Source organism: Oncorhynchus gorbuscha, unplaced genomic scaffold (genome assembly GCF_021184085.1).
Source record: "Oncorhynchus gorbuscha isolate QuinsamMale2020 ecotype Even-year unplaced genomic scaffold, OgorEven_v1.0 Un_scaffold_1542, whole genome shotgun sequence".
Lineage (NCBI taxonomy): Eukaryota > Metazoa > Chordata > Actinopteri > Salmoniformes > Salmonidae > Oncorhynchus > Oncorhynchus gorbuscha.
The window spans coordinates 83,125-107,500 of record NW_025746288.1 but is presented as its reverse complement, the minus strand read 5'-3'; the positions used below and the strand labels follow the sequence as shown (position 1 = coordinate 107,500).

Sequence of the window (24,376 nt, the reverse complement as noted above, 5' to 3'; positions counted from 1 at the left end):
GTGTTCTGTTGTTGTTGTGAAGGTGTTCTGTTGTTGTTGTGAAGGTGTTCTGTTGTTGTTGTGAAGGTGTTCTGTTGTTGTTGTGAAGGTGTTCTGTTGTTGTTGTGAAGGTGTTCTGTTTTTGTTGTGAAGGTGTTATGTTTTTTGTTGTGAAGGTATTCTGTTGTTGTTGTGAAGGTGTCCTGTTGTTGTTGTGAAGGTGTCCTGTTGTTGTTGTGAAGGTGTTCTGTTGTTGTTGTGAAGGTGTTCTGTTGTTGTTGTGAAGGTGTTCTGTTGTTGTTGTGAAGGTGTTCTGTTGTTGTTGTGAAGGTGTTCTGTTGTTGTTGTGGAGGTGTTCTGTTGATGTTGTGAAGGTGTTCTGTTGTTGTTGTGAAGGTGTCCTGTTTTTGTTGTGAAGGTGTTATGTTGTTGTTGTTGTGAAGGTATTCTGTTGTTGTTGTGAAGGTGTCCTGTTGTTGTTGTGAAGGTGTCCTGTTGTTGTTGTGAAGGTGTTCTGTTGTTGTTGTGAAGGTGTTCTGTTGTTGTTGTGAAAGTATTCTGTTGTTGTTGTGAAGGTGTTCTGTTGTTGTTGTGAAGAGGTTCTGTTGTTGTGAAGGTGTCCTGTTGTTGTTGTGAAGGTGTTCTGTTGTTGTTGTGAAGGTGTCCTGTTGTTTTTGTGAAGGTGTCCTGTTGTTGTTGTGAAGGTGTGCTGTTGTTGTGAAGGTGTCCTGTTGTTGTTGTGAAGGTGTCCTGTTGTTGTGAAGGTGTCCTGTTGTTGTTGTGAAGGTGTCCTATTGTTGTTGTGAAGGTGTCCTGTTGTTGTGAAGGTGTCCTGTTGTTGTTGTGAAGGTGTCCTGTTGTTGTTGTGAAGGTGTTCTGTTGTTGTTGTGAAAGTGTCCTGTTGTTGTTGTGAAGGTATCCTGTTGTTGTTGTTGTGAAGGTGTCCTGTTGTTGTTGTGAAGGTGTCCTGTTGTTGTTGTAGTGAAGGTATTCTGTTGTTGTGAAGGTGTTCTGTTGTTGTTGTGAAGGTGTCCTGTTGTTGTTGTGAAGGTGTTATGTTGTTGTTGTTGTGAAGGTGTCCTGTTGTTGTTGTGAAGGTATTCTGTTGTTGTTGTGAAGGTGTTCTGTTGTTGTTGTGAAGGTGTCCTGTTGTTGTTGTGAAGGTATTCTGTTGTTGTTGTGAAGGTGTCCTGTTGTTGTTGTGAAGGTGTCCTGTTGTTGTTGTGAAGTTGTTCTGTGATTTTAAGGTTATTATTGTTCTAGGTTATGTGATAAAAGTTGTTGTTGTTGTTGTGAAGGTGGGGTTCTGTGATTCGTCGAGTGGATTCCTGGTGACGTCTGGGTCGGTGGTGCTGGATCTGTTGGAGGGAGACGTGGTGTCTCTACAGCCCACCGATAACAACGCTATCATCACTAAAGACGAACGAGCTGACAACACGTTCACCGGCTTCCTGATCTTGCCCAACTCATAGAACCACATGAAATCACACAGAGCCACATTGAATGAGCTCAAACCAGATTCAACCAGATCTAATCTCGGTTACCCAGAAGTAACATTTTCGCGAAAGTTTGTCACTTCCTGTTTTACTTCAATTTGAATTTGTAGGTGTGGTATCTAGCGGAAACCTTTCATCATCCACACACGGGTTTGAAATCTCAGCCACAGTTTGATTACCGCTTTTGAACAATCCTGATTCTATCAAATAATCAATGATGAAAACCCCAAACCAGGAACTACCGCTGCTCGTAAATCCCATAATTCTACATGAGCCTTGACAGATTGTTCCCATTTACATACAGAATTTGTCCACGAGAGATTAAACCAGATCACACCTGCTGAAACCAGTTTCCTGCTCTTCCACACCACATAAAATACATATCATAGCCACATCATTCTGTTGTAGAAGCATCTGCAGAACAACCAACCATCTCTGTGTCTGTTTCTGCCTCCCTGTCTCTACTGCTGCTGCTTGCTGAGACAGTTAATCAATCAATCAATTCATTCTCCCAGGTCGTTGTTGTAAATGAGAACGTATTCTCAGTCAACTCACCTGGTAAAATAAGGAATACATTTCAAATAAATCAAATAATCAATCATGTATTGCTTCTGCTGAGCTGCCTACCAAAACTCAAAGATACCATTTTGGAAATGAGTTTGCCATCAATAAAGTGATTTGTTACTAGTTTTTTTAATCAACAGTACACATTGTTTGTAAAAGATGTTGAGGCTGTCTACACTTTACACTTACATGTGATCGCTTTGAAAAGACAGGTCTCGATGCACAGAAGTGCCACTGTGGTCAGATAGAGTTCACATCTGTCGGACCACCACAGACAGCCGGTGGCTTTTTAATTGTGGAAGATGGGCTCATAGTAATGACTGGAACGGAATCAATGGAATGGTTCCCATGTGTTTAATTCTATTCCATTCACTCCGTTCCATCCATTATTATGAGCCGTCCTCCCCTCAGCAGCCTCCTGTGCTGACCACTTCAGGAGGTGGTCAGGGATGCATTGTGTGTGGATTTGTCCTCAGTCTGAGTGTCAGGGATGCATTGTGTGTGGATTTGTCCTCAGTCTGGATGCAATCAGGTGACTGAAAGCGCCTACAGTGGGCGACATCATCAGCACTCCTCTCACAAGTCTCCAGAAAACGTGTGTTTTGGGACCGAGAGGCACCTTTTCATTATAATGTTGGAGGAAATGTGTTCATAGCGTGTCTGTCTATGTGATATGCTAGCCAGTTAGCTTATTCAGAAAAACATGTGTTTGCCTATGTGATATGCTAGCCAGTTAGCTTATTCAGAAAAACATGTTTTTGCCTATGTGATATGCTAGCCAGTTAGCTTATTCAGAAAAACATGTGTTTGCCTATGTGATATGCTAGCCAGTTAGCTTATTCAGAAAAACATGTTTTTGCCTATGTGATATGCTAGCCAGCTAGCTTATTCAGAAAAACATGTGTTTGTCTATGTGATATGCTAGCCAGTTAGCTTATTCAGAAAAACATGTGTTTGTCTATGTAATATGCTAGCCAGCTAGCTTATTCAGAAAAACATGTGTTTGTCTATGTGATATGCTAGCCAGTTAGCTTATTCAGAAAAACATGTGTTTGTCTATGTGATATGCTAGCCAGCTAGCTTATTCAGAAAAACATGTGTTTGTCTATGTGATATGCTAGCCAGCTAGCTTATTCAGAAAAACATGTGTTTGTCTATGTGATATGCTAGCCTGATTGCAGCGGTGCATAAATCACTTTCTAAATGTAATCCGTTACAGTTACTAGTCAAACATTGTGCACAGTAACCTGAGTTACTTGGGTAACTTTTAGATTAACCAAACTCAGTAACGTAATCTGATTACATTCAGTTACTTTTAGATTACTTTCCCCTTAGGAGGCATTAGAAGAAGACATGTATGTTACCAATTGAACAACATCTATTGCAGGATAAATCAATGTTAAAGCTTACATAGCTGGCCATATATGGATGTAAAATGTTACATTATGGGTTGGTTATGTAGGCTTCTTCTAAGACATCGCTTTCTACTACATTATAATAATACAATTCAATTATATCTTTACATTAAAAACCAAAGTCTATCAGAATTACAGTCATTCCTTGGAAATATGGAAGTATAGATCCCCAAATTTTTTGTACCTGAGCATGATGCCAAAACTAAGGATTTATTAGCCAGTCCTCCTCTGTTGCCATGATGCCATGGAGGACTGACTGGGCTCATTGATTCAAGTTGAAAAATATTGAATGGCATGCTCATGGAATGGAATGCTTATGGAATGGAATGCTCATGTAATGGCATGCTTATAGAATGGAATGCTCATGTAATGGAATGCTTATGGAATGGAATGCTCATGTAATGGCATGCTTATAGAATGGAATGCTTATGGAATGGCATGCTCATGGAATGGAATGCTTATGGAATGGAATGCTAATGGAATGGCATGCTTATGGAATGGAATGCTTATGGAATGGCATGCTCATGGAATGGCATGCTTATGGAATGGAATGCTCATGGAATGGCATGCTTATGGAATGGAATGCTTATGGAATGGCATGCTTATGGAATGGAATGCTCATGTAATGGCATGCTTATGGAATGGAATGCTTATGGAATGGAATGCTTATGGAATGCTCATGTAATGGCATGCTTATGGAATGGAATGCTCATGTAATGGCATGCTTATGGAATGGCATGCTCATGGAATGGGATGCTTATGGAATGGAATGCTTATGGAATGGCATGCTTATGGAATGCTCATGTAATGGCATGCTTATGGAATGGCATGCTTATGGAATGGAATGCTCATGGAATGGCATGCTGATGGAATGGCATGCTGATGGAATGGCATGCTGATGGAATGGCATGCTCATGGAATGGCATGCTCATGGAATGGCATGCTTATGGAATGGCATGCTTATGGAATGGAATGCTTATGGAATGGAATGCTCATGGAATGGAATGCTCATGGAATGGCATGCTCATGTAATGGAATGCTTATGGAATGGAATGCTCATGTAATGGCATGCTTATGGAATGGAATGCTCATGTAATGGCATGCTCATGTAATGGAATGCTTATGGAATGGAATGCTCATGTAATGGCATGCTTATGGAATGGAATGGCATGCTCATGGAATGGAATGCTTATGGAATGGCATGCTTATGGAATGGCATGCTTATGGAATGGAATGCTTATGGAATGGCATGCTCATGGAATGCTTATGGAATGGAATGCTCATGGAATGGCATGCTTATGGAATGGAATGCTTATGGAATGGCATGCTTATGGAATGGAATGCTCATGTAATGGCATGCTTATGGAATGGACTGCTCATGTAATGGCATGCTTATGGAATGGCATGCTTATGGAATGGCATGCTTATGGAATGGAATGCTTATGGAATGGAATGCTCATGGAATGGAATGCTCATGGAATGGCATGCTTATGGAATGGCATGCTCATGGAATGACATGCTTTGCCAAGAGTGTGCAATGTTGTCATCAAGGCAAAGGTTGGCTATTTTATAAATTATATTCTTCAAGAATCAATGGAGATATAAATGATACACTGCTCAAGAAAATAAAGGGAAGACTTAAACAACACAACGTAACTCCAAGTCAATCACACTTCTGTGAAATCAAACTGTCCACTTAGGAAGCAACACTGATTGACAATAAATTAAACACGCTGTTGTGCAAATGGAATAGACAACAGGTGGAAATTATAGGCAATTAGCAAGATTCCCCAAATAAAGGAGTGGTTCTGCAGGTGATGACCACAGACCACTTCTCAGTTCCTATGCTTCCTGGCTGATGTTTTGGTCACTTTTGAATGCCGGTGCTTTCACTCTAATGGTAGCATGAGACGGAGTCTACAACCCACACAAGTGGCTCAGGTAGTGCAGCTCATCCAGGATGGCACATCAATGCGAGCTGTGGCAAGAAGGTTTGCTGTGTCTGTCAGCGTAGTGTCCGGAGCATGGAGGCGCTACCAGGAGACAGGCCAGTACATCAGGGGATGTTGAGGAGGCCGTAGGAGGGCAACAACCCAGCAGCAGGACCGCTACCTCCGCCTTTGTGCAAGGAGGAGCAGGAGGAGCACTGCCAGAGCCCGGCAAAACGACCTCCAGCAGGCCACAAATGTGCATGTGTCTGCTCAAAAGGTCAGAAACATACTCCATGAGGGTGGTCTGAGGGTCCGACCACAGGTGGGGGTTGTGCTTACAGCCCAACACCATGCAGGACGTTTGGCATTTGCCAGAGAACACCAAGATTGGCAAATTCGCCACTGGCGCCCTGTGCTCTTCACAGATGAAAGCAGGTTCACACTGAGCACATGTGACAGACGTGACAGAGTCTGGAGACGCCGTGGAGAACGTTCTGCTGCCTGCAACATCCTCCAGCATGAACGGTTTGGCGGTGGGTCAGTCATGGTGTGGGGTGGCATTTCTTTGGGGGGCCGCACAGCCCTCCATGTGCTCGCCAGAGGTAGCCTGACTGCCATTAGGTACCGAGATGAGATCCTCAGACCCCTAGTGAGACCATGTGCTGGTGCGGTTTGCCCTGGGTTCCTCCTAATGCAAGACAATGCTAGACCTCATGTGGCTGGAGTGTGTCAGCAGTTCTTGCAAGAGGAAGGCATTGATGCTATGGACTGGCCCGCCCGTTCCCCAGTCCTGAATCCAATTGAGCACATCTGGGACATCATGTCTCGCTCCATCCACCAATGCCACGTTGCACCACAGACTGTCCAGGAGTTGGCTGATGCTTTAGTCCAGGTCTGGGAGGAGATCCCTCAGGAGACCATCCGCCACCTCATCCGTAGGACAACCAGGCATTGTAGGGAGGTCATACAGGCACGTGGAGGCCACACACACTACTGAGCCTCACTTTGACTTGTTATAAGGACATTATATCAAAGTTTGATCAGCCTGTAGTGTGGTTTTGTACTTTAATTTTGAGTGTGACTCCAAATCCAGATCTCCATGGGTTGATAAATTTGATTTCCATTGATAATTTTTGTGTGATTTTGTTGTCAGCACATTCAACTATGTAAAGAAAAAAGTATTTAATAAGAATATTTCATTCATTCAGATCTAGGATGTGTTGTTTTAGTGTTCCCTTTATTTTTTTGAGCAGTGTATACCTACTGCTGAAGTTGGAAGTTTACATACACTTAGGTTGGAGTCATTTAATAGTCACTCCGATTATTTCACTTATAACTCACTGTATCACAAATCCAGTGGGTCAGAAGATTACATACACTAAGTTGACTGTGCCTTTAAACAGCTTGGAAAATTCCAGGAAATTTTGTCATGGCTTTAGAAGCTTCTGATAGGCTAATTGACATCATTTGAGTCAATTGGAGGTGTACCTGTGGATGTATTTCAAGGCCTACCTTCAAACTCAGTGCCTCTTTGCTTGACATCATGGGGAACTCCAAAGAAATCAGCCAATACCTCAGAAAATAATATGTAGACCTCCACAAGTCTGGTTTATGCAATGTCCAAGCGCCTGAAGGTACCATGTTCATTTGTACAAACAATAGTATGCAAGTATAAACACCATGGGACCGCGCAGCCGTCATACTGCTCAGGAAGGAGACGCGTTCTGTCTCCTAGAGATGAACGTACTTTGGTGCGAAAAGTGCAAATCAATCTCAAAACAACAGCAAAGTACCTTTTGAAGATGCTGGAGGAAACCGGTACAAAAGTATCTATATCCACAGTAAAACGAGTTCTATATCGACATAACCTGAAAGGCCGCTCAGCAAGGAAGAAGCCACTGCTCAAAAACTCAAAAAGGGCGATGCTTGTGTCATCATAGTGGTCTCTGACATCATAGTGGTCTCTGACATCATAGTGGTCTCTGATTGGTGGTCAGACTCACTCAGGTGGAACAAATTTAAACTTACGTCTTTTTTTAATGCTGATTTGAATGTCATTGAAAAAAACAGAGTAGTGTCAATTTAAACGTTATCCTCCAAGTAATCTTCTAGTTTTTCTAAAGCATCTGTAATCTGATTATAATATATTTGCTGGTAACGTAACGGATTACAGTTACTGGGTTTTTGTAATCCCTTACATGTTATCCGTTACTCCCCAACCCTGCCTTCCTTTTAGCTTTGCTAGCTACATTATAATGACCAAAAGTATGTGGCCACCTGCTCGTCAAACATCTCATTCCAAAGTCATGGACATTAATATAGTGTTGGTCCCCCCTTTGCTACTATAACAGCCTCCACTCTTCTGGGAAGTCATTAATATGGAGTTGGTCCCCCCTTTGCTGCTATATCAGCCTCCAATCTTCAGGGAAGGTTTTTCACTAGATGTTGGATCATTGCTGCTATAACAGCCTCCACTCTTCTGGGAAGGCTTTCCACTAGATGTAGGAACATTGCTGCTATAACAGCCTCCACTCTTCTGGGAAGGCTTTCCACTAGATGTAGGAACATTGCTGCTATAACAGCCTCCACTCTTCTGGGAAGGCTTTCCACTAGATGTAGGAACATTGCTGCTATAACAGCCTCCACTCTTCTGGGAAGGCTTTCCACTAGATGTAGGAACATTGCTGCTATAACAGCCTCCACTCTTCTGGGAAGGCTTTCCACTAGATGTTGGAACATTGCTGCTATAACAGCCTCCCCTCTTCTGGGAAGGCTTTCCAATATATGTTGGAACATTGCTGCGCGGACTTGCTTCCATTCAGCCACAAGAGCATTAGTGAGTTCGGGCACTGATGTTGGGTGATTAGGCCTGGCTCGCAGTCGGCGTTCCAATTCATCCCCAAGGTGTTCTATGGAGTTGAGGTCAGGGCTCTGTGCAGGCCAGTCAAGTTCTTCTACACATATATCGACAAACCATTTCTGTATAGACCTCGGTTTTTGCACGGGGGAATTGTAATGCCGAAAGAGGTACCTAAAGCCACAAAGTTGGAAGCACAGAATCATCATCTAGAACTTCATTGTATGCTGTAGCATTAAGATTCTCCTGGCATCCGCCAAACCCAGATTCGTCCATCGGACTGCCAGATGGTGAAGCATGATGCATCACTCCAGAGAATGCGTTTCATGAGTCCAATAGCGGCAAGCTTTTCACCAGTCCATCTGACGCTTGGCGTTGCATATGGTGATCTTAGGCTTGTGTGTGGCTGCTCGGCCACGGAAACCCATTTCATGAGGCTTCCCAACGAACAGTCCTTTTGCTGATGTTGCTTCCGGAGGCAGTTTGTGTTGCAACAGAGGACAGATGATTTTTACGCGTTACAGCACTGGGCAGTTCCGTTCTGTGAGCACGTATAGCCAACTACTTCCTGGCTGAGCTGTTGTTGCTCCTTGATGTTTCCACTTCACAATACCAGCACTTACAGTTGTCAGGGGCAGCTCTAGAAGGACAGAAATTTGACAAACGGACTTATTGGAAAGGTGGCATCCTATGATTGAGGCACTGAGCTCCTCAGTACAGGCCATTCTACTGCCAATGTATGTCTATGGAGATTGCATGGCTGTGTGCTCGATTTTATACACCAGTCACAGGTGTGGCTGAAATAGCCGTTTTCACTCATTTGAAGAGGTGCCCACATACTTTGTATATGTAGTGTAGCTAGCTAGCTACAGTAGTAAGCTACGGTCATAAGAGTTGTTGGGTTATCATATTTAGTCTATTCTCATTAATGCATACTGGCATTTGAATATAGTGCTAGAAAAGGGGATCTGGACATGGTAGACATTTAAATGTTGGTGAAGATGCATGATGTGTTCAGAATTTCATGATCAGAATACTAAAGCTGCATGAACTGTCTAGACAGGGCCTTAGCTGAAAAGCTGTCATAATGAATACCAGGCCACAAACAGAACCCTCTGGTGACAACTGACACACATACAGAACCCAACAGAACCCTCTAGTGACAACTGACACACAAACAGAACCCTCTGGTGACAACTGACACACATACAGAACCCAACAGAACCCTCTAGTGACAACTGACACACATACAGAACCCAACAGAACCCTCTAGTGACAACTGACACACAAACAGAACCCTCTGGTGACAACTGACACACAAACAGAACCCTCTGGTGACTGACACACATTGGTCATGCTACTGAGAATCAATACCGTGATGTATCATGGCTAAATTCTGACTGATCTAATATTGAGTCGTTATTAGGGCTGTCAAACATTGAACATATTTTAATTGAGTTAATGGCATTAGTTAATCATGATTAATCACACTTTTGGTCCTAAATAAACCATTTCTCCTCTTTTTTGGGCTTGTATCTACCAAGTTGTAGCATCAAAAAAGCAGGCCGGTGCAGATACGCAGTGCTCTGTGTGACTGGGTAAGGGCTCATCTTGAGACTGTGTGACTGGGTAAGGGCTCATCTTGAGACTGTGTGACTGGGTAAGGGCTCATCTTGATATCTGCGGCGATGCTGGTTGTCATCTCATAGAATCTGCTATTAACATACAACAGAATATAAATCAGGAGCCACAGAGTTACAAAACAGTATTTAATGAAGCAGGAAAAACCTCATCGTTGACTTCCTTTACACAGTACAGTGTGTAATGTAGAGCCTGCTGGGTTTGTTGAAGCAGTCTCATGGTGTAGATGTTCTCTTAACAGCCAGCGTCTCCATCTCTCCTCTACATATCTTCCACGCTCCACTTGTAGGCCATCTCCTGCACAGCCTTCTTATCAGCCATCCTGGTGTACCTCTTCTGTTCAAAACCATTCGACCTGACACACACACACACACACAATAATATGAGCAACACATTTTTTCAGAGTAATTATAATGTTAATTATATATTATGTTAATTCTAATTATATATGAATGATAAATGAGCGTGGCGCTACACACACACACACCCCCAACACACAGACACCCCCAACACACAGACACCCCCAACACACAGACCCCCCAACACATAGACACCCCCAACACACAGACACACACACACACACACACCCCCCAACACATAGACACCCCCAACACACACACACCCCAACACACACACACACACACACACACACACACACACACACACACACACACACACACACACAGACCCCCCCCCAACACACACAGAGGGGGTGAGAGGTGTACCTGTCCACTCCATCCCAACGGTAACCTGGTGGAATGTTAAAGCGGTTTGGGGGCGGAGCCGGGCCTTTGTAGCGAGGCTTCTCTGTAAACAACAACAGGAAGTGTCAGAGAGATTCATTGTGATTGGCTGAGGAAGCTGTGGTACATCACAAGTAGAATCTTAGCATTTGTTTCAGCTTAACCCTTCACACACCAGGGTTTGAAACCACTCCAGGCCACTCTGGACCTCTGACACCAGACAGAAACGAAGAACACAACAAAAATTTACCAACTATATAAATGTTCAAATAACTGCTGTTTTTCTGGCCTACAAATTGCTTGTAGAGAAGAAAAAAAGCAGCCCCCAAAATAAATAGGTGCGGCCTTTTGCTGAACATTGAAATCCCGATGTGGCCCTAGAGCCACAATACACCCCCCCACCCACACACACCCACACACCTTTGACTCCTCGTAGTTTGCTGTCTCGGTCCTTTTTGCGTCTCATCATGGCCAACATGGGGTCTCCCTCTCTCTCCTGCTCTCTCAACATCCTGTCCAGGTCCTGGTCATCACAGGAACGTGCTAGAGGCTTCTGGGATTCCCTCAACGCATCCTCAACATTCTGCAGCTGCATCTGGCCCTGGGCCACACTACACACACACACACACACACACACACACACACACACACACGTAAATGACAGACAGACTGACCAGCTGAAAGCTATGATCCCTTATTGAGGTCACTTGTTTAATCCATGGTGTGAGATTGCAAGAGCGAGCAAAGCTATCATCAATGCAAAGGATGGCTTCTTTGAAGAATCTCAAATAGATTTAGATTTGTTTAACACTTTTTTTGGTTCCTACATGATTCCATGTGTTAATTCATAGTTTTGAGGTCTTCACTATTATTCTACAATGTAGAAAATAGTAAAGATAAATATACATTTATACTACACACACAGTCTCTCTCACCCTTTCCCCCACTGAGCATATTTCAGGTCTTTCTCTGCCTTCTCTCCGGCCTTCCTCCTCTGCTCCTCTCTCTCTGTCTCGATGTCTCTCCGCTTCCCACTCTTATCTCTGAACACAGTCTCTGCATTTCGAGACGCATCTGCAGGAGAGACAGAACAGATGGATTAGTATAACACACCACATAGTAACACTACCTAGTGAGTACAGCAGACCGGCGCCAGCCAACACTACCTAGTGAGTACAGCAGACCGGCGCCAGCCAACACTACCTAGTGAGTACAGCAGACCGGCGCCAGCCAACACTACCTAGTGAGTACAGCAGACCGGCGCCAGCCAACACTACCTAGTGAGTACAGCAGACCGGCGCCAGCCAACACTACCTAGTGAGTACAGCAGACCGGCGCCAGCCAACACTACCTAGTGAGTACAGCAGACCGGCGCCAGCCAACACTACCTAGTGAGTACAGCAGACCGGCGCCAGCCAACACTACCTAGTGAGTACAGCAGACCGGCGCCAGCCAACACTACCTAGTGAGTACAGCAGACCGGCGCCAGCCAACACTACCTAGTGTGTACAGCAGACCGGCGCCAGCCAACACTACCTAGTGTGTACAGCAGACCGGCGCCAGCCAACACTACCTAGTGAGTACAGCAGACCGGCGCCAGCCAACACTACCTAGTGAGTACAGCAGACCGGCGCCAGCCAACACTACCTAGTGAGTACAGCAGACCGGCGCCAGCCAACACTACCTAGTGTTTACAGCAGACCGGCGCCAGCCAACACTACCTAGTGAGTACAGCAGACCGGCGCCAGCCAACACTACCTAGTGAGTACAGCAGACCGGCGCCAGCCAACACTACCTAGTGTGTACAGCAGACCGGCGCCAGCCAACACTACCTAGTGAGTACAGCAGACCGGCGCCAGCCAACACTACCTAGTGAGTACAGCAGACCGGCGCCAGCCAACACTACCTAGTGAGTACAGCAGACCGGCGCCAGCCAACACTACCTAGTGAGTACAGCAGACCGGCGCCAGCCAACACTACCTAGTGAGTACAGCAGACCGGCGCCAGCCAACACTACCTAGTGAGTACAGCAGACCGGCGCCAGCCAACACTACCTAGTGTGTACAGCAGACCGGCGCCAGCCAACACTACCTAGTGAGTACAGCAGACCGGCGCCAGCCAACACTACCTAGTGTGTACAGCAGACCGGCGCCAGCCAACACTACCTAGTGAGTACAGCAGACCGGCGCCAGCCAACACTACCTAGTGAGTACAGCAGACCGGCGCCAGCCAACACTACCTAGTGAGTACAGCAGACCGGCGCCAGCCAACACTACCTAGTGAGTACAGCAGACCGGCGCCAGCCAACACTACCTAGTGAGTACAGCAGACCGGCGCCAGCCAACACTACCTAGTGAGTACAGCAGACCGGCGCCAGCCAACACTACCAGCAGGAGGTGTGTGTGTGTGGTGTACTATAGTAACATACAGCAGGAGGGTGTGTGTGTGTGGTGTACTATAGTAAGCATACACTACCTACAGTACTATAGTAACATAGACCGGCGCCAGCCAACACATACCAGGAGTGTGTACAGCAGAGGTGTGTGTGTGTGGGCTATAGCATACAGCAGGAGTGTACTATAGTAACATACAGCAGGAGGGTGTGTGTGTGTGGTGTACTAGTGTACTATAGTAACATACAGCAGGAGGGTGTGTGTGTGTGGTGTACTATAGTAACATACAGCAGGAGGGTGTGTGTGTGTGGTGTACTAACATACAGCAGGAACTATAGTAACATACAGCAGGAGGGTGTGTGTGTGTGGTGTACTATAGTAACATACAGCTGGAGGGGTGTGTGTGTGGTGTACTATAGTAACATACAGCAGGAGGGTGTGTGTGTGTGGTGTACTATAGTAACATACAGCAGGAGGGTGTGTGTGTGTGGTGTACTATAGTAACATACAGCAGGAGGGTGTGTGTGTGTGGTGTACTATAGTAACATACAGCAGGAGGGTGTGTGTGTGGTGTACTATAGTAACATACAGCAGGCAGGAGGTGTGTGTGTGTGGTGTACTATAGTAACATACTATAGTAACATACAGCAGGAGGGTGTGTGTGTGGTGTACTATAGTAACATACAGCAGGAGGGTGTGTGTGTGGTGTACTATAGTAACATACAGCAGGAGGGTGTGTGTGTGGTGTACTATAGTAACATACAGCAGGAGGGTGTGTGTGTGTGGTGTACTATAGTAACATACAGCAGGAGGGTGTGTGTGTGTGGTGTACTATAGTAACATACAGCAGGAGGGTGTGTGTGTGTGGTGTACTATAGTAACATACAGCAGGAGGGTGTGTGTGTGTGGTGTACTATAGTAACATACAGCAGGAGGGTAACATGTGTGTGTGTGGTGTACTATAGTAAACATACAGCAGTAACATACAGCAGGAGGGTGTGTGTGTGTGGTGTACTATAGTAACATACAGCAGGAGGGTGTGTGTGTGTGGTGTACTATAGTAACATACAGCAGGAGGCGTGTGTGTGTGGTGTACTATAGTAACATACAGCAGGAGGGTGTGTGTGTGGTGTAGTAACATACACTATAGTAACATACAGCAGGAGGGTGTGTGTGTGTGGTGTACTATAGTAACTATATACAGCAGGAGGGGTGTGTGTGTGGTGTACTATAGTAACATACAGCAGGAGGGTGTGTGTGTGGTGTACAGTAACATACAGCAGGGGGTGTGTGTGTGTGGTGTACTATAGTAACATACAGCAGGAGGGTGTGTGTGTGTGGTGTACTATAGTAACATACAGCAGGAGGGTGTGTGTGTGTGGTGTACTATAGTAACATACAGCAGGAGGGTGTGTGTGTGGTGTACTATAGTAACATACAGCAGGAGGGTGTGTGTGTGTGGTGTACTATAGTAACATACAGCAGGAGGGTGTGTGTGTGTGGTGTACTATAGTAACATACAGCAGGAGGGTGTGTGTGTGTGGTGTACTATAGGTGTGTGTGTGTGGTGTACTATAGTAACATACAGCAGGAGGGGTGTGTGTGTGTGGTGTACTATAGTAACATACAGCAGGAGGGTGTGTGTGTGTGGTGTACTATAGTAACATACAGCAGGAGGGTGTGTGTGTGGTGTACTATAGTAACATACAGCAGGAGGGGGTGTGTGTGTGGTGTACTATAGTAACATACAGCAGGAGGGTGTGTGTGTGGTGTACTATAGTAACATACAGCAGGAGGGTGTGTGTGTGGTGTACTATAGTAACATACAGCAGGAGGGGTGTGTGTGTGTGGTGTACTATAGTAACATACAGCAGGAGGGTGTGTGTGTGTGGTGTACTATAGTAACATACAGCAGGAGGGTGTGTGTGTGGTGTACTATAGTAACATACAGCAGGAGGGTGTGTGTGTGTGGTGTACTAACATACAGCAGGAGGGTGTGTGTGTGTGGTGTACTATAGTAACATACAGCAGGAGGGTGTGTGTGTGGTGTACTATAGTAACATACAGCAGGAGGGTGTGTGTGTGGTGTACTATAGTAACATACAGCAGGAGGGTGTGTGTGTGTGGTGTACTATAGTAACATACAGCAGGAGGGTGTGTGTGTGTGGTGTACTATAGTAACATACAGCAGGAGGTGTGTGTGGTGTGTACAGCAGGAGGGTGTGTGTGTGGTGTACTATAGTAACATACAGCAGGAGGGGTGTGTGTGTGTGGTGTACTATAGTAACATACAGCAGGAGGGTGTACTATGTAACATACAGCAGGAGGGTGTGTGTGTGGTGTACTATAGTAACATACAGCAGGAGGGTGTGTGTGTGTGTGTACTATACAGCAGGAGGGTGTGTGTGTGTGGTGTACTATAGTAACATACAGCAGGAGGTAACATACAGGGTGTGTGTGTGTGTGGTGTACTATAGTAACATACAGCAGGAGGGTGTGTGTGTGTGTGGTGTACTATAGTAACATACAGCAGGAGGGGTGTGTGTGTGTGTACTATAGTGCAGGAGGGTGTGTGTGTGTGTGGTGTACTATAGTAACATACAGCAGGAGGGTGTGTGTGTGGTGTACTATAGTAACATACAGCAGGAGGGTGTGTGTGTGTGTGGTGTACTATAGTAACATACAGCAGGAGGGTGTGTGTGTGTGGTGTACTATAGTAACATACAGCAGGAGGGTGTGTGTGTGTGGTGTACTATAGTAACATACAGCAGGAGGGTGTGTGTGTGTGGTGTACTATAGTAACATACAGCAGGAGGGTGTGTGTGTGTGGTGTACTATAGTAACATACAGCAGGAGTGGTGTGGTGTACTATAGTAACATACAGCATGAGGGTGTGTGTGTGTGGTGTACTATAGTAACATACAGCAGGAGGGTGTGTGTGTGGTGTACTATAGTAACATACAGCAGGAGGGTGTGTGTGTGGTGTACTATAGTAACATACAGCAGGAGGGTGTGTGTGTGTGGTGTACTATAGTAACATACAGCAGGAGGGTGTGTGTGTGTGGTGTACTATAGTAACATACAGCAGGAGGGTGTGTGTGTGTGGTGTACTATAGTAACATACAGCAGGAGGGTGTGTGTGTGTGGTGTACTATAGTAACATACAGCAGGAGGGTGTGTGTGTGTGGTGTACTATAGTAACATACAGCAGGAGGGTGTGTGTGTGGTGTACTATAGTAACATACAGCAGGAGGGTGTGTGTGTGTGGTGTACTATAGTAACATACAGCAGGAGGGGTGTGTGTGTGTGGTGTACTATAGTAACATACAGCAGGAGGGTGTGTGTGTGGTGTACTATAGTAACATACAGCAGGAGGGTGTGTGTGGTGTACTATAGTAACATACAGCAGGAGGTGTGGTGTACTATAGTACAGCAGGAGGGTGTGTGTGTGTGGTGTACTATAGTAACATACAGCAGGAGGGTGTGTGTGTGTGGTGTACTATAGTAACATACAGCAGGAGGGTGTGTGTGTGTGGTGTACTATAGTAACATACAGCAGGAGGGTGTGTGTGTGGTGTACTATAGTAACATACAGCAGGAGGGTGTGTGTGTGGTGTACTATAGTAACATACAGCAGGAGGTGTGTGTGTGGTGTACTATAGTAACATACAGCAGGAGGGTGTGTGTGTGGTGTACTATAGTAACATACAGCAGGAGGGTGTGTGTGTGTGGTGTACTATAGTAACATATAGTACTATAGTAACATACAGCAGGAGTGGTGTGTGTGTGGTGTACTATAGTAACATACAGTGGTGTACTATAGGAGGGGTGTGTGTGTGGTGTACTATAGTAACATACAGCAGGGAGGTGTGGTGTACTATAGTAACATGTGTGTGGTGTGGTGTACTATAGTAACATACAGCAGGAGGGTGTGTGTGGTGTACTATAGTAACATACAGCAGGAGGGTGTGTGTGTGGTGTACTATAGTAACATACAGCAGGAGGGTGTGTGTGTGGTGTACTATAGTAACATACAGCAGGAGGGTGTGTGTGTGGTGTACTATAGTAACATACAGCAGGAGGGTGTGTGTGTGGTGTACTATAGTAACATACAGCAGGAGGGTGTGTGTGGTGTACTATAGTAACATACAGCAGGAGGGTGTGTGTGTGTGTGGTGTACTATAGTAACATACAGCAGGAGGGTGTGTGTGGTGTACTATAGTAACATACAGCAGGAGGGTGTGTGTGGTGTACTATAGTAACATACAGCAGGAGGGTGTGTGGTGTGTGAGTAGTACCTTCTAGCGGCTGGTTGATCTTGTCTCTGCGTCGGTTCTCCTCCTGTTCTCTTCTTAGAACCTCCACTGATACCAGTCCTGCTGCAGCTCCTGACAGCATGCTCCGAGACTAACACACACACAGATGTTAGAATGGGCAAAGCTTCCACAAAACTTCTCTACCTAGCTACAGGGGCATGTTCAGCAGGATGCATTGTGTCGGAACGTTCAAATAGAAATATGCTATGTGGAACAAACATGCCTCTCTGACATGTAGAATAAGGCATTCATGTTGGCTCTATTCATGACATTTCTATCTGCAACATTCCATAACATATGTCAACTGAACGTGGCCTAATACTTGAATTTCTGTGCCTCTTCCCTTCAGCTCCACATGCTCACCTGTGATTGGTCAGGCCTACGAGGGGGGGAGAGGTCAGAGTCTGAGCCCCTCCCACCATGGGTTCGCCTCCTAGGGGGTGATTGGTCAGAATCACAGTTCTGCCCTCCCTTTCGCCTTCGCCTGGGCGGTGATTGGTCAGAATCAGAGGCCCCTCCCATCTGTGTCCTTTTCCTTGGAGGTGATTGGTCTGAGTCTGAGCCGGGCCCGTTCTGAGCCCGCCTCCTGGGTGGGGATTGTTCAGACCCCGAAGAGCGCTGGCCAACACGAGCAGACGACGAAGACTTTGCTTTTTTCCTGGACGGAGATGAATCTGAAGAAACATTTTTTTTAAATAACTTCAGAACCACACCAAGAACGTGGTGAACTTCCACCCAGGCTGTAGAGTAGGGGAGTATTAATTAGGAACCAACGGAACCAAACAGAATGAAACAGGGAGGGACCCACCAGAATTAGTCCAATATGGACTTTTAAATCAGAAAACAACTTCCATTTGGAATAATCTGTTGCCGTTGCAAAACTGGTACTAAATGAATACACCCCAGGGTTATATAGAGAGATTTGTCTTTGAATGGATGTTAACATGGATTGTATTCATTAGTCGCAAACTGTAGCAAAACGTTTTGCAACAGAAACTGTTTACTCCAAACAGATAATTTTGTTTGTTTCTATTGGGCAAATTGAAGTTGGTCTTTCTCAGTTTGATTCCTAGTGAATACACCTCTGAACTTGTCCAAAAACACTGATTTCAGGGTCAGAGGTTAGGGGTCAGGTCTCACCTCTGCTGTGTGTCCTGTGGGGGGGTTGGGATGATGATGATGATGGAGGAACGCTAGGCTTCAGTCTACGAAGAGACGCATCGGGGGATTCATGTCCAATCCTCCTATGTGGAGAGACGTCCGGCGAATCATGACGCTGCTTTCTGAGTGACAGGGGCTCTGGTGAATCATGACGCTGCTTTCTGAGTGACAGGGGCTCTGGTGAATCATGACGCTGCTTTCTGAGTGACAGGGGCTCTGGCGAATCGTGTCGAACTCTCTGTTCCACCTCCTCTGGGACCTCTTCATCAGCTTAACAGAGAGAAATATATATATATATATATTAGCACACACACACCATGCAGCGGACAACACCTGAGCGCACCTCCGCTGCTGTCTGGCTCACCTCCCATCACTCTCCATTTGTTGCTGGTCCTGAAGGCTTCCAGGCGTTTGATCTCATCTGGACGCTCGTCTATCACCTCAGCAACCTGACACACAATATAGAGTGAGAGACACAGGTGAGTGGATGAGAGCACTAGCTAGCCACTCTAAAATTATGTTTTTGGTAAAGGTCACCCCAACTGAAAACAAAGTGACAGTGAAGTTAGCTAGTTATGTAGCATTATTTACCACTGGCGCCTCCTCCTCTTCCTCCTCTTCATTCCCCTTTTCCTCGCCGGCCAGCTGTTTCCAATCCACATCGTCATCTACTATCTTCATCCTGCTCAGACCGAGTAACGTAAACTCACCCCATTCCGTACAAATATGCTCAACCGCAACATTCAAACGAGGCTACAAAGAAAACTAATGGGACTGTAGCGACTATTGACGTCAAAATTGGGGGTGGGAACTAGGTTGTTATTCAAGCGTTGATCGACATGGTAATGGCTCTATAGTATTGGAGAAAAGTTGAGAACTGACCCTCCGTTACATCTTGACGTGTCATGTCGTAACGTACAGCACGCATAAAGCAACTATTTCTGTCTTACAATCTCTCTCCACCAGGTGTAGCACTTCTATCATCATTTAAAAACAAGAAATGGACAGTGACAGCGGTAAAGGGGGATACCTAGTCATTTTTTTGCATCGTCGCTGCATGCAATCATCATTCTCAAAGCTGCTGTTTACTTCTAAGATCACTTTAGCACCGCCCTAAAAACCCAATTAAAATTCTACACAAACCTCCAAGTAGGTATGTAATGACACCTTATATAAACTCTTTATAGTGTTTTATTTTACATTTTAGAGGCGATAAGGTGATAAGTTGGACAGATCGAGTGAAAAAAAGCAATTTTCCCACACAACATCTCTCCATCTCACTATCACGCATTAGTTTCGCTTCACCACCCGCCATTTTTAAAAAGACCCGACGGGGCTCATTGCCTGCTTGAATTATGCAGAAACGGGCAGCGTTAAAGTCATGTAATTGATTCTGTTGGAAATGGGAGAAATTGTGCTTTACAATGGTATTGACATTACAGTTGATCTGGAAGTATTACGTTTTTGGGGCTCTAAAATAAGGGCAATTGTACGGACCAAGGGGATGTACGAGTTTACGTGAGTTTACGTTAGAGCGGTTAGAAACTACTGCCAAATAACAACTTTTTTAATGCTAGCCAGCTAGTCAACTAGCTACTGGAGTTCGCCAGAGGTTAAAAACTACAGCGAAACATCGACCAGATAACGTTAGCTGGCTAGCATAACAAACTTATCACAGTGTAGTAGGGCTAGCATGCTAACGTTAGCTACTGCCTGACTGTTTAACTCCATATTCCCACGGTGTTTTCACACATACTCACCCTTTTCCTGTAGCTTTAATGCATTTCTTTTTAGCCTTCTTCTCCCTTGACTTCTTGGCGTCTCCATCTGCAGATAAATAACGTTTCAGATACTCGGATTTGGAGAGAGACGCTCCTTTACTGTCATTCGTGGACGCAGCCATTTTGAAAACAGTCCACCTACAAGAGGGAACGGAGAGGACCGAGGAACAAACAGTGCAATGAACGTCACGAAATGCCGCGTTTTCTATTTTGTTTTGTCAATTAAGAGTAGACTTCATAAATATACAGCTCTGGAAGAAATGAAGAGACCACTGCAAAATTATCATTCTCTGGTTTTACTATGTGTTTGTGTAAAATTAACATGTTTGTTTTATTCTATAAACCAGCAACATTTCTCCCAAATTAAAATATTGTCATTTAGAGGATTTAATTTCTGAAAATGACAACTGGTCAAAATAACAAAAAAAGATGCAGTGTTGTCAGACCTCGAATAATGCAAGTAAAATACGTTTATTTTAATTTTTAAACAACGCTAATGTTTTAACTTAGGACGAGTTCAGACATCAAGATTTTGTGGAATAACCCTGGTGGGTGGGTGAGAAGGAGACCACAGCCTCTAAAAGTATTTTTAGGGAACATGACAGCGACACCAAAGCCAAATCAAATCAAATGTATTTGTCACATACACATGGTTAGCAGATGTTAATGCGAGTGTAGCGAAATGCTTGTGCTTCTAGTTCCGACAATGCAGTGATAACCAACAAGTAATCTAACTAACAATTCCAAAACTACTGTCTTATACACAGTGTAAGGGGATAAAGAATATGTACATAAGGATATATGAATGAGTGATGGTACAGGGCAGCATAGGCAAGATACAGTAGATGGTATTGAGTACAGTATATACATATGAGATGAGTATGTAAACAAAGTGGCATAGTTTAAAGTGGCTAGTGATACATGTATTACATAAAGATGCAGTAGATGATACAGAGTACAGTATATATGTATACATATGAGATGAATAATGTAGGGTATGTAAACATTATATTAAGTAGCATTGTTTAAAGTGGCTAGTGATATATTTTACATCAATTCCCATTATTAAAGTGGCTGGAGTTGAGTCAATGTGTTGGCAGCAGCCACTCAATGTTAGTGGTGGCTGTTTAACAGTCTGATGGCCTTGAGATAGAAGCTGTTTTTCAGTCTCTCGGTCCCTGCTTTGATGCACCTGTACTGACCTCGCCTTCTGGATGATAGCGGGGTGAACAGGCAGTGGTTCGGGTGGTTGATGTCCTTGATGATCTTTATGGCCTTCCTGTGACATCGGGTGGTGTAGGTGTCCTGCAAGGCAGGTAGTTTGCCCCCGGTGATGCGTTGTGCAGACCTCACTACCCTCTGGAGCCTTACGGTTGTGGGCGGAGCAGTTGCCGTACCAGGCGGTGATACAGCTCGATTGTGCATCTGTAGAAGTCTGCGAGTGCTTTTGATGACAAGCCAAATTCCTTCAGCCTCCTGAGGTTGAAGAGGCGCTGCTGCGCCTTCTTCACGATGCTGTCTGTGTGGGTGGACCAATTCAGTTTGTCTGTGATGTGTACGCCGAGGAACTTAAAACTTACTACCCTCTCCACTGCTGTCCCATCGATGTGGATAGGGGGGGTGTTCCTTCTGCTCTTTCCTGAAGTCCACAATCATCTCCTTAGTTTTGTTGACGTTGAGTGTGAGGTTATTTTCCTGACACCACACTCCGAGGGCCCTCACCTCCTCCCTGTAGGCCGTCTCTTCGTTGTTGGTAATCAAGCCTACCATGGTTGTGTCGTCCGCAAACTTGATTGAGTTGGAGGCGTGCGTGGCCACACAGTCGTGGGTGAACAGGGAGTATAGGAGAGGGCTCAGAACGCACCCCTTGTGGGGCCCCAGTGTTGAGGATCAGCGGGGTGGAGATGTTACCTACCCTCACCACCTGGTGGCGGCCCGTCAGGAAGTCCAGTACCCAGTTGCACAGGGCAGGGTCGAGACCCAAGACTATCATCCTTGTTAGTGAGCATTTCTCCTTTTCCGAGTTAATCCATCCACCTGACAAGTGTGGCATATCAAAAAGGTGTATGGGGCGGGAAACACCCTCGTCTTGTCCATTTGTTCAGCTCCAATGTTTGACTATGTTTGAGCCACTGTCGGTAGTCATACATACTTGAAGCGACTCTTTCAAGTCCCCGGATTAAAGTGCCTCCCTCAGCCCAGCTGCGATTATTTCTCTGGTGGGGCCGTCTGGGAAATAAGGTCTGAAGGCATTTGCTTTGCAGCTTCCAGTTGTCAATGGAATGAATGCTGAGGCTAATGTATGGCTCTGTGGTCCCCTTCTGAAAAAACCTACACTCGATCCCTCTGATGTCAACAATTACAGACCAGTATCCCTTCTTTCTTTTCTCTCCAAAACTCTTGAACGTGCCGTCCTTGGCCAGCTCTCCCGCTATCTCTCTCTGAATGACCTTCTTGATCCAAATCAGTCAGGTTTCAAGACTAGTCATTCAACTGAGACTGCTCTCCTCTGTATCACGGAGGCGCTCCGCACCGCTAAAGCTAACTCTCTCTCCTCTGCTCTCATCCTTCTAGATCTATCGGCTGCCTTCGATACTGTGAACCATCAGATCCTCCTCTCCACCCTCTCCGAGTTGGGCATCTCCGGCGCGGCCCACGCTTGGATTGCGTCCTACCTGACAGGTCGCTCCTACCAGGTGGTGTGGCGAGAATCTGTCTCCTCACCACGCGCTCTCACCACTGGTGTCCCCCAGGGCTCTGTTCTAGGCCCTCTCCTATTCTCGCTATACACCAAGTCACTTGGCTCTGTCATAACCTCACATGGTCTCTCCTATCATTGCTATGCAGACGACACACAATTAATCGCATCTCTGCATGTCTGGCAGACATATCAGTGTGGATGACGGATCACCACCTCAAGCTGAACCTCGGCAAGACGGAGCTGCTCTTCCTCCCGGGGAAGGACTGCCCGTTCCATGATCTCGCCATCACGGTTGACAACTCCATTGTGTCCTCCTCCCAAAGCGCTAAGAACCTTGGCGTGATCCTGGACAACACCCTGTCGTTCTCAACCAACATCAAGGCGGTGGCCCGTTCCTGTAGGTTCATGGTCTACAACATCCGCAGAGTACGACCCTGCCTCACACAGGAAGCGGCGCAGGTCCTAATCCAGGCACTTGTCATCTCCCGTCTGGATTACTGCAACTCGCTGTTGGCTGGGCTCCCTGCCTGTGCCATTAAACCCCTTCAACTCATCCAGAACGCCGCAGCCCGTCTGGTGTTCAACCTTCCCAAGTTCTCTCACGTCACCCCGCTCCTCCGTTCTCTCCACTGGCTTCCAGTTGAAGCTCGCATCCGCTACAAGACCATGGTGCTTGCCTACGGAGCTGTGAGGGGAACGGCACCTCAGTACCTCCAGGCTCTGATCAGGCCCTACACCCAAACAGGGGCACTGCGTTCATCCACTGGCCTGCTCGCCTCCCTACCACTGAGGAAGTACAGCTCCCGCTCAGTCCAGTCAAAACTGTTCGCTGCTCTGGCCCCCCCAATGGTGGAACAAACTCCCTCACGACAGCGGAGTCAATCACCACCTTCCGGAGACACCTGAAACCCCACCTCTAAGGAATACCTAGGATAGGATAAGTATTCCTTCTCACCCCCCCCCCCTTTAAGATTTAGATGCACTATTGTAAAGTGACTGTTCCACTGGATGTCATAAGGTGAATGCACCAATTTGTAAGTCGCTCTGGATAAGCGCGTCTGCTAAATGACTTAAATGTAATGGTCCGGCTTGACCGTAAGTCTTCAGTGGTAGAGAATGCAGCTTTACAGATTGTTTATAACTCGATATTCTGTGTAGAGTTCTGGCAGACATGTTTTGCAGATACGGCTAGGTCTCTTACCTAGATTTCGCATTAACTTTATTGGTTTCATGTTTTTTGCAACTGCACTCGTTCTCATTCCACTTCTTGCCATTGGGAGTACCACTAACGAATGACACCTTGAGTGACAGCGGAGTGCAGGCCTGGCTTGAAGTCTTGGGACTTGCTGCACGCATTCTGGTAGAGTCGTCTTTGCGCACATGCAGGGTTCAGGTGGT

At 45.8% G+C, this 24,376-nt stretch overlaps 2 protein-coding genes across 2 annotated transcripts in view; one reads left to right on the top strand and one right to left on the bottom strand.

Moving 5' to 3' along the window:
* Window positions 1-2,165, top strand: part of LOC124023205 (complement C1q subcomponent subunit B-like) — a 10,822-nt gene extending 8,657 nt beyond the window's left edge. Inside the window, exon 5 of the mRNA XM_046337740.1 lies at window positions 1,278-2,165. Coding sequence (XP_046193696.1) covers window positions 1,278-1,451 — 174 coding nt within the window. The 3' untranslated portion in view covers window positions 1,452-2,165. The remainder of the gene's footprint in view (window positions 1-1,277) is intronic.
* A 7,825-nt stretch (window positions 2,166-9,990) lies between these two features.
* LOC124023203 (BUD13 homolog) lies at window positions 9,991-20,443 on the bottom strand. The gene is made up of 10 exons (XM_046337738.1): window positions 20,257-20,443; window positions 19,088-19,178; window positions 18,861-18,945; window positions 18,476-18,766; window positions 17,699-18,009; window positions 17,318-17,426; window positions 11,562-11,700; window positions 11,047-11,237; window positions 10,609-10,690; window positions 9,991-10,238 (listed from the first exon to the last, which is right to left on the bottom strand). The coding sequence occupies exons 1-10, from the start codon at window positions 20,397-20,399 to the stop codon at window positions 10,145-10,147; spliced, it is 1,536 nt and encodes a 511-aa protein (XP_046193694.1). The 5' UTR covers window positions 20,400-20,443; the 3' UTR covers window positions 9,991-10,144.
* Window positions 20,444-24,376: the final 3,933 nt, after the last annotated feature.